General features: G+C 37.6%; 1 protein-coding gene across 4 annotated transcripts in view; it reads right to left on the reverse strand.

Moving 5' to 3' along the window:
* Nucleotides 1-1,034: 1,034 nt before the first annotated feature.
* The window catches only part of LOC131434949 (elongator complex protein 4-like), a 37,035-nt gene continuing 25,253 nt past the window's right edge, over nt 1,035-12,816 (reverse strand). For 2 of the 4 annotated variants that reach the window (XM_058602288.1, XM_058602290.1), the window contains exons 2-4: nt 3,769-4,008; nt 3,316-3,711; nt 1,035-1,467 (exon numbers count right to left, since the gene is read on the reverse strand). In XM_058602288.1, the coding sequence (XP_058458271.1) occupies nt 1,105-1,467; nt 3,316-3,711; nt 3,769-3,972 (963 nt within the window). In that variant the 5' untranslated portion in view covers nt 3,973-4,008 and the 3' untranslated portion in view covers nt 1,035-1,104. Of the gene's footprint in view, nt 1,468-3,315; nt 3,712-3,768; nt 4,009-5,050; nt 6,759-10,750; nt 11,638-12,816 lie in introns of those variants that run through there. The other 2 variants (XM_058602286.1, XM_058602289.1) reach the window with 2 other exon arrangements.

A 12,816-nucleotide genomic window follows, 5' to 3' on the forward strand; every position in this document is an offset into this window, starting at 1 on the left:
CTGTGGAATAAGATGGAATATTGTAGAATAGAATAAAATAATAAAGACAACATATGAGCAAACCATTGATAGCTGCCAAGCGGTGTTCATCCAGTTTATTTTTTGAGGTTGTGTCCTTTTCGTTTGGGATCCGATGGAGTGCACTTTACTTTCGATGTTCGAGTTTGTTGTAAGGTCGCTGAATCAAAATTTTACACACAGTTCACATGTTTTCCTGTATATCTGTTATCTATGGCTTAAATATGGAATCAATCCGCACTGTGGGGTGTTCTGCTGTGGGATAATTTTTACACTGACATTCAGCTACTGATCATTTGCATTTGAGGTAAATACTCTGGACAGTATTAAACATCGAAGAAATAATATTGATAATATTGCGCCCAAGGACCATTTAGTTTAGGATAATCATAATCATTCTGAATATCACGAAATATCAACTGCATGAACTTAAGTAATATTGAGACACCGAATTTGTATTTAGCTCGAATGCAGTCCTGCGTCAATTTCGCGGTTATGTCTCCGACATTACCTTCTCCAAGTTTTGTCTCTAGTTGATACAATTTATCTTTCCTATATGTCATTTAAGGCCATCGTCCAAGTACCATGCGCGCGGGTGGTTTTAGGAAATTTTCGATGGAAATTTTGAAAAATTTGCCGAAACCAAAAATATACAGCTTTTATTTATCTGCAGGACAAAAATGGCGGGAAAATTCGGAGGATTTTCCGAGTCTTATCAAAAATAGCTATGAAAAATGAGTTTTTTTTTGTGATCTTTCACAATTATTTGTAAAAATAATTCGATGGCATGATTTTTTTTTCAAATGAACCTTATGCTGACTACAAGGATTACATTCGGACACATTTTTGGAAAACCTTCTCACGCTTTTCATGAAAAATCAACGAATTTCATATAACCGATTTTGTTGAAATTTTTGAAATTCCAAGTACCATGCTTCAGCTTTTCGAAGGTCTGTATGTTTTTTCCTAAAACGTAGAAATGGATTTTTGTAATGAAATCATATGTTGTATTTATTCGTTTGGACTTAATATTTATTGTTTAACCTTATTTTTATGACAATACATCTTAATTCTAGTGAACGAATACTACACGAGATAACTCTTTGAAATCTGGTAGTAATGGGATCCAGTGTTAAACGGATTCTCGTGTCTCGATTTGGTAAATTCTTTGGGTTGGATATAAGTTTCGCGTATCGACGGAACCGGAACTGGTACCGGCGGGTCCCGTTCGTAGATGTTATCTCGAACGCCGTGCCTCCTTGGTTGAACGAGACCACCTGTCGGAGAAATCCGTTCTGGAGCACGAAGAACCGCTCGCCGGGGCAATTTTGTACAACTCAGAATTATGCTTAATAGAACGCAGAACTCGACAACAGCGATGATCAATCCGGCACACAGAAATAGAAAGTATTGCTCTCGATACCAAATTTCGATCTTATGTAGGCAGCCCTAGAAAAAAATAGGAATAAGCAATGAGATTGCCTATAACCAGAGTGACGACATCTCCTCCGTAATATTGGTAACAAATCAAAATATTTAATCCGAAATGTTGGCAGTTTCGTTAGTGTATGGCCGCCGAGAGGGGGGAGGGAAAGGGGGATTCCCTTTTGTATCCGGACTTTTTCAGGGGGCCCGGAATTCGAAGATTTAACCGAAGATATTATATATCATACGTAAATTACTTCCTATATTTTGATACATGTTTACTTTAGAAGTTTAATATCTAACAGCTTTACTAAAGCAATAGTTGATAGTTTACACTTCTAATTCTTCAGTATATTAACATTGTTCTCAAGTGTCAACGTTTTATTTGTATTAAAACCTTGCAAAGATCAAAGGTACAAATGACCATTAACGAAATTCCGAATTTCTGTAGCAAAATTCCAAACACATATGTTAAACAATAAAATATTGTTCTTAACATTTGAACGTGTTATATATGATACAGTAGAATAATACAGCAGTATTCTTTCCAAAGCATATCGTTACCGATAAACTCGAGCATCCAAATTTTCTGATTAGTTGAAGTCTCTAGAAAATCGCATTCCATCAGCAAATCAAATCCATTTTGTTATATCTTCGAAATGTGGAATATTCAAGAACATGGCTGCAAAAAAAAGTGATAAGGATATGGACCGTTTAGGATTTAACGAACACGTGAATATGGAGTAGAACGCTTAGAAAAAGAAGTATAAATACCTCCAAAACTTATTAAACATTGTCAAAATTATTAAATGAGCTTACGATACTCCCAATAAATCGTACAAATATCCCAAATATCTTACAAATACGAATAGGTAATCCATTTTCCTAAGAATGAAGAAATGGAAACATTTTTTTTTATTTTCGTTTACACAGAATTTAACCTTAGGGTCATTCATCACTTCGGATCAGAAAAACCTCCTGACCCTGTGTGCGGGGTTGGGAATCGAACCCAGGTAGGTTGAATGAACCTCGTCGAGAAATGAAGTTGTTTATTGCATATAGACAGATGATTATGTTATCAATGCACCAAATATTTATGTTTATATTGTTTATATTCTCCCGGTACTATTTAAAAGACATTGAATCGTATATATAAAAATCACTCTCAAAATATACACTTATCTTATAATAATCTTATAATTTTGTAACTACTGTATTGACCCAGCGTATGATACATAGGATAATTTCGTTTGGAAGATTTTTTAATAGTGATTTGGCATTTTCTAACATCTTCAACACAAAATATGATGGAATTGATGATATCTGCTCATTTGGTTCAAATTTGAGAACCCCTGGGTTATAAGGGGTAAAAGTATTTCTTAATCAAATCATTCGTTGAAACCTTTTTTTGGTCACTAAACCAACGGGGCCCGTGTTGCAATCCCCCCGGGCTCATTTTTCTCTCGGCGAACCTGCTTTAAATGGCATATGACAGGTCGTTGGCTCGTTTGGAACTAAAGCTGCCATTCCAAACAAACAGCTGTTGTCACTCTGGCTATAGGCACTTTATACCGTTTTCGTTTTTGGACCTACACGCGGGTGTCTCTGACTCCGAGTTAAACGAACACGTGGTACGCGTCCTAAACAACAACTCATAGAAAAAAGAAAAAATAAACAAACTCGCATGGATGCCGTGGTGCGACCCGAGAAAATTTTCAGAGCAAAACTACGCCATTGGAGTCCGATCTAGAGCGACCCCAGGTTGCTAATACAAACATCTGAAAAGTTGTTTGGGCGACTCTGGGTCAGCTCTCGAGCTGCTCTGATCAATAAACAAAAGCGATACCGCTTTCATGAAACCCGAATACTTACGTCCAAGTGTCTACTACTTTCATAGTCATGTGATTGTAGAGCTTGACATAGAGTTAGATTCGTTGGTATCGGATCCAGGTAGGCTGAAAACTCGTATCGGTTTTGTAGTTTACAGCACGTCAGCGGTACAGTGAGTTCTTTTTTGCCAAGACTTTGCAATTTCCACAGAGAGGTGTCGTAGTTGATGGCCGTATTAATAGCACAGCATTCAAAGATGGTTTGGGCAAGATCCATAGCGGCAGTGAACTGTTCATGATCGGGTACACCGTAGCTACCTTGCAGTGCTTTTACCATGGCCGTTTCATCCAAGTTCAAACCAAGACACTGAGGCCAAGCGGTTATCATCAAGCAAACACCGAATTCGGCGATCAGAAGACACAAAATGATGAGGAAGTACTGAAAGAGATTTAATTAGTCTTGGGAGTAGTAGGCTTTTTAACTGAGGAATCATACAATCGTTAGTATACAATACGTGTTCATACAGGTAGCCCAACATCCCAGTAGTGAAGCGGTAATGGCCACGAGACCAGCTGTGGTTAAACCCAAAGCTACATAATAGAACAGCGGCTGCTCGAGTTCCGACAAAGCAGTTCTGTGCTGCTCACTGGATGAGATCAACAGGCGAGACAAAAGAATCCGAGGGGCATCGGTGAACATGTAGAATCCAGTGGCCAGTAAAGTGATGCCGCACAGCTGAAATTATGTATGGAGTATGACAAAGTTTATTTAAAATCAGAGTGCATTAACATACCAAATCAAGAGTGAAAATTTTATACTCGAATTTATCGAAGGTAAAAGTATATAATTACTATTACTATTACTAAATAATGACTAGACGTCTGATTGTTTAACTTTACGTTTCATTCTTGTTTCGTTTCGTGTTCGAATTATGAATTATATTCCAGTTCGTGCTCGCATCTCATCCGACACAGTCCAAAATTGCTTTCAGTCGAGACGATAGAAACAAAGAAGACAATTCAGTGTAGTGAACAATAGAGTGTACGAAATGAGCAAATACGTTTTAACAAAGCCTGAAACTTGGCCTAAAAGACCAAATTCAATTTGTATTGATTTCAAATGCTGCAAAGTTAGACTAGCAGCAAACGAAATTGAAATTTGACTTAAAGAACAAATGCATCTAGAAGCTAATAATGTAACTGAGATTCAATTCAACAAGGCGTCTAACTGTGAGTATATTATGTTTAAACGTGAAAAAGATGCAATTGCATTCCCTTCGGTTGATAATGAGGTGCAAAGCGTTGAGTGTGACAACATCAAATACAAAATCCCTGTGTACATGATGGACAATGCCATAGAAGTACGTGTGCATGTGCGCGTACGAGAGCTAGTGTACCCAGTACTTCTGCTTTAAAAACGCTTCCAGCATCAAACCAACAATCAACTGCAATCAAAGTACAAGACGCATCTACAGCAACTAACAACGAGCATAAGACTACGAACAATAGTGAGAAAAAAACGGAAGCTATCCTTAATACGTTTCACAACACCAATACCGACGATGCGACTATAAACGCCACGAACAAAGTGCTCCTCAATCCTCGTTGGATGAAAATGGAAACTCCTCTCCCCCGAGAAAAAGGGTGACTACGAAATGCAGTATTAAAAATAACATTTCTATTAAAAAATCGGCTCAATCGGCCACGTGAAGCTTGTAAGCAAATAGACCTAAATACAATTTTTATATAAAAAATATGAATTATATCGCTTGATTTACCCCGTATTCATCATATCTGGCGACAAGCCATTCACTACTACTGCATGATAACGCGTTGCTTCCTATTTGTCCCCGGTTGCTGACCAAGGTAAAGCACTGGTTTTCAAGGTACAGTTTTCACGCTGCCATTGATCATCGTTATTATATCGTTTACATTATCTGCTCTCTTTTGGTGCACGGGGCAATTTCTGATAATACGCACCACTGTGAATTCGCAATGAAGGTGACTGACAAAAATTATCGCGTTTCGTTGAATAATAAGAAGTCAAATAATAAAACGAAATCAAATCGATTCCGTTGATGGGTAAACAATTTCTTTATGATAGGCGATTTCAGCAAATTGACAAAAGTATAATTACTGAAATATGAACACAACAGCTAGGGCTGGAAAAACTTATTGTTTAAAGATTTCACCTTCTAATTCAAAATATAAACAAAGAAAAACAAACACAAAAAATTACACGGCTAAAAGCAGTTGTTTCTAGTTCTCCTCAACATTGCTAACTAGAAATAAGTAGTCAAAGTAATATATAAAAAAATAGTTTTTGATTTCACTATCGCTAATTTTCTACGGCTAATAACGAGTGTCTCGTTGAATTTCGGTAGAAGCTAGTACATCTAGGAGTCTTTTTTACGCGGTTTTCATTGCGGTTTCTTTTTATGCGGATTTCCGAAGTTACACGGTTTCTTGTTACGCGGATTTCCGAAGTTACGCGGTTTTTTACACGGATTTTTTAAGTTATGCGATATTTTTATGCGGATTTCCCAAGCTAAGGGGTTTTCATATTTTGTCTTAGGAATGCATAAAACGTCGAGATCTGGTACAATTTTCTAAGACATTAGGCATCAGTCCCGAAGTCAATTTAAAAAAAATTATTTCAGATTTCACTAGATCTGGACGTTTCATGACATTTGGCATCAAAAATTTTTTTTCTTTAGTTTTGCGGTTTTTTAAGCTGATTTGCGAAGTTACGCGGATTTCCGAAGTTACGCGGTTTTTGTTTACGCGGTACGTATCCCCCGCGTAAAAGGAGACCTCAGTGTATACTGAGCAAACACATTCGGTATATTACTGACAAGTTTGGCAAATGATTATGCCAAAGTTCGATAACAAGATGCGATTCACCGAAATATCTATCAAATTATTATGTACATTAATTTCGGGAAGAAGCGTTTGGATTACTGAATAATCAGTAGCACTTGGTGTTGCCGATTTAATTAAGCATTTCATTATACCGCGCTCGGGAATCGATTTTGAGTGTGTATTTATGATATGATAAAAAATATTGACAAAATTATTGCAAAATGAACCTGGAGGGGGAACTCCCCAGGATTTTTGAATGTTCTGCATTCGAAAGTTCTTTGAAAACAAATTATTCAAACTGTATGTTATCATATGTCATAAATCAATTAAACCTGAGTTTCTCACAGTTCGAAGACACTAACCGTGCTCTAGAGGAAAATAAGTGCACTTTATGTATACCTACTGTGGTTTATGTGAAATGCTCAGGCAACTTTGTAAATATATTTTAGGAACATTTCGGCGCTTTTAGTGTCACTGGCAGCTTCGTTACATTACTATTACACTCGGTTCTCTAGGTTTATTTGCTTTATGTTTATGTCGTTTTCGCTTGAAACCAAAACTAACCCAGTTCCGACCCCAAGTGCTGTCAAATTCATATGCTTGACAGCAGTTAGTATCGAAACTGGGTTGGGTTTTGCTTCAAGCGAAAAAACTATCAGTTTGCCTTCGTAAAAGTAAAGAGACGAACGATTACTTTGCATTGCTCTCAGCTGACATTCGAATTGATTTGGCTAAAACAAAAACGATTGAAAAAATTCTTTAAAAAACCGCGATATTGGCGTCAATATCGCGGTTCACGAATTGCAACAGGTACTAGGGGTACCACCCATCGCACGGAAAGCTAAAATCGGACGTCTACGATGGGCTGGGCATGTCATAAGGATGTCGGACGACAGCCCAGTGAAAATGGTTCTTGAATTTAATCCGACTGGTACAAGAAGAAGAGGAGCGCAGCGAGCAAGGTGGATCGATCAAGTGGAGGGTGATCTCAGAAGCGTCCGTGCCTTGAGTGGCTGGCGACGAGCAGCCATGGACCGAGTTATGTGGAGACGTATTCTTGATACAGCAAAGGACACCCCAGGTCTATAGCTGTTAGGTAAGATAAGTAAGTAATATCGCGGATATGTATATTTTATCACCCGGGTGGTACAATGGGTAGAACTTAATCGAAAATATCTCGAGTAATACTAAACGCGAAAACATAAACCATTCACCATGTCATCAGAAATCTGATCAGCAATTTATGATTTAATTTTGAACAGTGTGAGATAACTACACATACTTAAAAAAAAGTTTTTTCAAACTTTTAGGAACAATGGAGACATTTCTTCACGCTTCCTTTCCTTTTCCGTGCCAAAAAACGGTTTTGAGGTAGTGTCAGTCCCGATATTCTCAACTGAACGAGTGTAAAAGGTAAACCTTGGTTGAATATCGATCTTTTCTTTTAGTGCGTTATAGAGGACTGGACGTCATGATGAGAACCTTCCACCAACAGCAATAAAAACAGACCTTTTGCGTGGTGTTAATTCTAGATTCGTGGTGTTCTAGATTCTGTCCCAATTCTAAGTTCTGCACACTTAAATTGGATTACCGATCTCAGCTGCTCAAACCTCGTTTTTTCAGTAAAAATAGCATTTCATCACAGCGGTATCTTAAGATGTTGCTGTCAAGAAATATTCATTTGTGCTGATATATCAGTAGAATGAGAGTGTACGATAGTTCGGCTGTTCTAAACTCGTCAAAAAATGTAAAAATTACCGAATAAAATTCAGTGTGTGGCACTACATTTTTGAGATTCTACTTCTAGATTCTGGATTCTAAGAATAAGTTCAGTGCTAGAGTTCTAGAACTAAATTCATGAGGAGAGTTCTTGATCTGGATTCCGAACCTGAATTTTGCAACTGGGTTCGGTATCAATCTCAGGTTCCGAATTCAGTTCCGATCCCTGAATGTCCAGAATTCAGGTTCGTATTGTTTTACTCTCAATTGTTCAGCGTTATTTGTGTGGTAGAATATGTTTGTCGTCAATAAGTCGAACTTTAGTATAGATGCACCGTTATAATTCTGGAAGCGAAGCAGTAAAAGTTGCAAAATCAACGAATACCAACGGTTATAGATTTTTTGAAGTATGAAAGATGTCATGTCAGTTTTATTAGTATGGACGTCCTCCAGTTATTTATCTGATATTATCCATCCGCCTTTTTCTCACAAAAAACGATCCCGTGCACAATATTCATACTTTAACACATACTTGGCACTGGCTTGTTTTAGCGGCCGACTTCTTACCTAATATGTCAAACTCGCCGACGTTCGGGGATAACAAATATTCCTATTCAGTGCAATTAGAAATTAATAATTTGCAAAAAAAATATTTGATCTGGATTAACAATCAATGTTATAATTCTGTGAAAATTCCCTCCTATTCTTTCCAAATGATGATAAGAAAAACGTTCGACGCGGACGCCTCTAGTAATAGAAATAAGTCAGTTGTCCTGATACATGCGATTAAAACTATCCTTACGAACCATACAACACGTCGAAATCGTCATAATAGAACCAAAATAAACACTATTGGTGTGAAAATAGTCCCTTAAAACAATTGTCTTTTATCCTGTCACGATTTGTAAACCGTTTACTCGCGTAAGTTCGGTTTCGCGGCTCGTTTGACACTGATTAAACGCGATCATCATTGCGTTAAGGCACACAATCCTTATCGATTGACATTTGAATAATTTAAAACCTCTAAATTGCAAGCATCACAACAAAATACCGCACGAATTCAAAAATTTCGCTTTCGTGAAAGTAAAACCAAAAAATGTTTCGCTGAGATTTTGCCTGCGTCGGTCCAGATGGTTGGGGATTGGCATTTGATGAGCGAAAAAAATGTTACCGACACCGTCACAGTCAGTGGCATCGAGGGATTTATCGTTTTTTATTGCAATGACTGTAATTAGAGCAATGTATAAAGCTCACGGGCCGACAGACTGTTCGATGTAGGTTTGACGAACGTTGTCTGTTTTAGATTTCAATTCGTTTCATTCATTCTAAAACTGCACGCTGGAAGAAAGCCTTGCTAATGTTTTGATGTTTTGGGCGTTACTCGTGTCGATTCGATTTTCATGCAAATTTGGCACGAATGAATAGAGAAAACATTGACCTGTCGTTTGTCAAGCCATCTAGTGGTGAGGTGCAGGTGTTGGAAGATTTGCCTTTTGATTTTAACGTACTTCGAAAGTCATGGGAAAATCATGTTATTTATATCATGAAGAATACCTAAATAATGCACAGCAGATTGCATTGATTTTGCAAGAATAGTTTTAGGTTATAATAATCATACACAGCTCAAGATGTAGAGACACTAAACATATCATATCAAAATTAAAATTAGATAATTTTCGATGGTTAAATATATCGGGAGACATACTAGCGGATTGAACCCGTCCGAAAAGTAATTTCCGGATGGTGTGCATCATTGTGTGATCAGCCATCTTCTTAGGTTTGCGAACAGAGAATCTTATCGAATATTCAACGTAAGCGTTGAGTCACACTTTTCGGAACTAACCGAAATAATCTGAATGAATTTGTGTTTCAAATCAGCCCAAATTCGTGGTAGAAATTCTAGAAACCAATATTTCACGGCATAATCGGAAAGGGCTTCCAACTTTTCTATCGATTACTTCGTCGTTTTACTTCTCCAAAAATGATGTTTTATAATAGAAAGCAAATCGGTTATTTTAATGTTTAGCATTGTTTCAACCTCATAAACAACAATCGGCTGCCAACATTAAACAGATTGTTGTATGGCGATGATGTTTATATGTCTAAATTTGAATGAACTTTTTTGAATTTTTTTTTGAGATTGCAGCTCTTTTTAGTGGTCAAGGAATTTTCTTTTCTCCCCAACTAGAATACGGAATTAGAAAACAGACTGCTTCGAGTACTTTCAATCCGATTTCGAGGTTCTATTCGATAACCTCATTTTAGGGAAAAGAGCTCCCTTAAAAAAAATACTGAAGAATGAAGTTGATATTTTTCAAACACTGAAAACCGTTTACGCTGTTTTTCTTGACAAAGTCACAATGGTTATTGTCTCGAAAAATTCAATTGACATCTTCTACGGAATTGCTCTATATGTTGATGAAAAAATAACAGTAAATCATTTATCATTCGAGCAAACCTTACATCAACATATTTATATTCAATAATAATTATGTGTTGAAACCGCGTTCTAAGATTCAAGATCGCTTAGCACTGATTCGATTGAAAATTGTGTTGTCGAAAAGAAACATCTTCATTGATAGATTCAGCAGAACGTATGTTCACATTTCTCCTGATCATGATTGCAGTTGAAATCAGCTCGTTGAATCAGGTTTATTGTGTTAGGTAAAACTGCACATCTATTTGATTGACATCCGGAAATGAGCTTCACTCGGTTCTCGGTATTACTACAACCATTGAAAATAACGTTTCTTCGAATTTAATACTTATTGATTCACTTCATACTGATACTATCAACGTACTAGAGAGTGTTTGAAGAAAGAAAGAAAAAAAAAACAACATGACTGCCACAATTTCGAACATGGAAAAAATCATCAAACAACAGCAATAATCATTACCATGAAAATTAGATTGCAACTGCCAAGCACAAACTTGTGGTTGAAGATCTTACTCAGCCGCATGATCACTAGCCGCCTTTCCTTTCCCCGCGGCACCCGTTCAGTAATGTACACTTCAACTGTTGCAGCACGTGGCACGTTCTACCGATTCTTACAAGTTCCGTTGATCTTCACGGAACAACTCAGAGGTCACCAACGGTGACTACTCGTTTTCGGCACTTCACTATTTTCTAATTCTCCTCTTCAAGATCACTTCACGTCACAAATAGCCGTTCGAAGATTGGGTTTCATGATGAGGAGAAGCAGATCCTTCACATTTTACTATTAGTCTTTTCGTCGCAAATAAATTCACTAAAAGCTTATCCAGCCTCAATTTCGCTACGATATCGTCACAACACCGCGCCTGCCAACAAAGAACTGAAAAATACGGCACGCGGATGCCAACAGTGAGTCAAGTGTGGGCACCTGAGTGACCAATCATCGCCGGCGTCGTTTGCCGTCGCCGTTGGTCTGCTTTACGCTGATCGCGTGCTGCAGTAGTTGTTGGATTTGTAGATCGACAGATATCCGAAGGGAGAGTAGAAAAATCGTACACCCTTTTGTCGAGTATTAATTATTGGAGTTATCGTTAATGAAATTTTGTTTTGGACTCTGGTTACTGTCTTGAATTGAATTTTGAATACATGTATGAACACTATTCGATCATCTACGAATAGCATTCAGTTTTGGAAAACCTTTTCGCCCAGACATGCTTCAACTAACTGCATTTACTGTTGAGTTCCCAATGGTGCATACATTAAAAAAGTGCCCCCATCGTTCCCTTCTCAGTATGCCAATAAGCAGCCTTGATCCAGTGCGCGCAACCAACATGGGGAATTAATCAACAACGGACACCACGCCGATCGCATCCAACAGCGGCGTTCCGACACTCCAATGACTGATTTGAAGCATCGGACGAACGGAAGAAAGGTAGGAAGGAAGGAAGGAAATGCGTGCAGCGAAGCATGGCCCAAATGACCAAAGCTGGTGAACAATCCGTCACCATACGTCGTCTACTATATGTTACTGGATGCCACCACCAACATACACTGTTATGCTCGATGGTGTTCTGAGTGTGGGCAGAACCAGGGCACGATTGTAGAAAGCATAGCAAATGATGAGCTCTTGACGCGTCGTCGAACTTCATGACTTGCTGTCTGTGGAAACTTTTATCGAACAAAACCAGTAACCCTTCCGAAGCCGATGTTTCAGAATACTACACTGAAAATTAGTAATCAAACAACTAAATGTTACATGGACTTTTCGCTCAAGGGCTTTATTTTCCTTCAGAATTACGAAAAAATCATCGTACATTGATACTACTACACGAGTATGCACTATTTTTTCTGGAGTGTGTCATGTCGATTGAAATCGCAAAATGTGTATGTTTATAGCAAATAATGTCACTTCCTTTTCTCAGAGGTGGCGAAACCGATTTCTGCCAACTTGGATTAAAATGAAAGGTATTTTGGTTTCATGGGCTACTATTGAATTTTATCTAGATATGGCTTAAGGTTCTGAAATTACAAAGTGAAATGTCATATACCAATTCTGAAGTAGTTCAGCTGCTCTAATTTTAATATATATTACTAATAAGTAGTTACGCAAGTAACCAAAAGTTGAAAACCTGTTTCATTCAGAGAAACGAAATCAATTTAGCGTATCATACTTTACAACAAAATGCCTGCCTGAAAGACATATATGTTGACTGCAGATTTTTTTTCGAATATGCACCCTTTCTGAAGATTTTTCAAATTTTTACCTGGCATCTCTGATTTTAATCCACTTAGTTGTGTAATGGTGCCTTTCTCATTAACATTTCACGAGAAATCGATGAAAATTTCATATTAGACATTTTGGATAACTTTCCGGATCCGGAATCGGGAGACTGACACAGTTGCAATAAGTTTATAGGGTCAATAAATAGCCAGGCCTAGAAGTTCGAGTACTTTTACAATCTGCTTCGAAAATTTCGTACTTTTTTGTGTCGTACTCTATATGAATATTAGACATTTTTATCTCTCAAT

The sequence above is a fragment of the Malaya genurostris genome, chromosome 3 (genome assembly GCF_030247185.1).
Source record: "Malaya genurostris strain Urasoe2022 chromosome 3, Malgen_1.1, whole genome shotgun sequence".
Taxonomy (NCBI): Eukaryota; Metazoa; Arthropoda; class Insecta; order Diptera; family Culicidae; genus Malaya; species Malaya genurostris.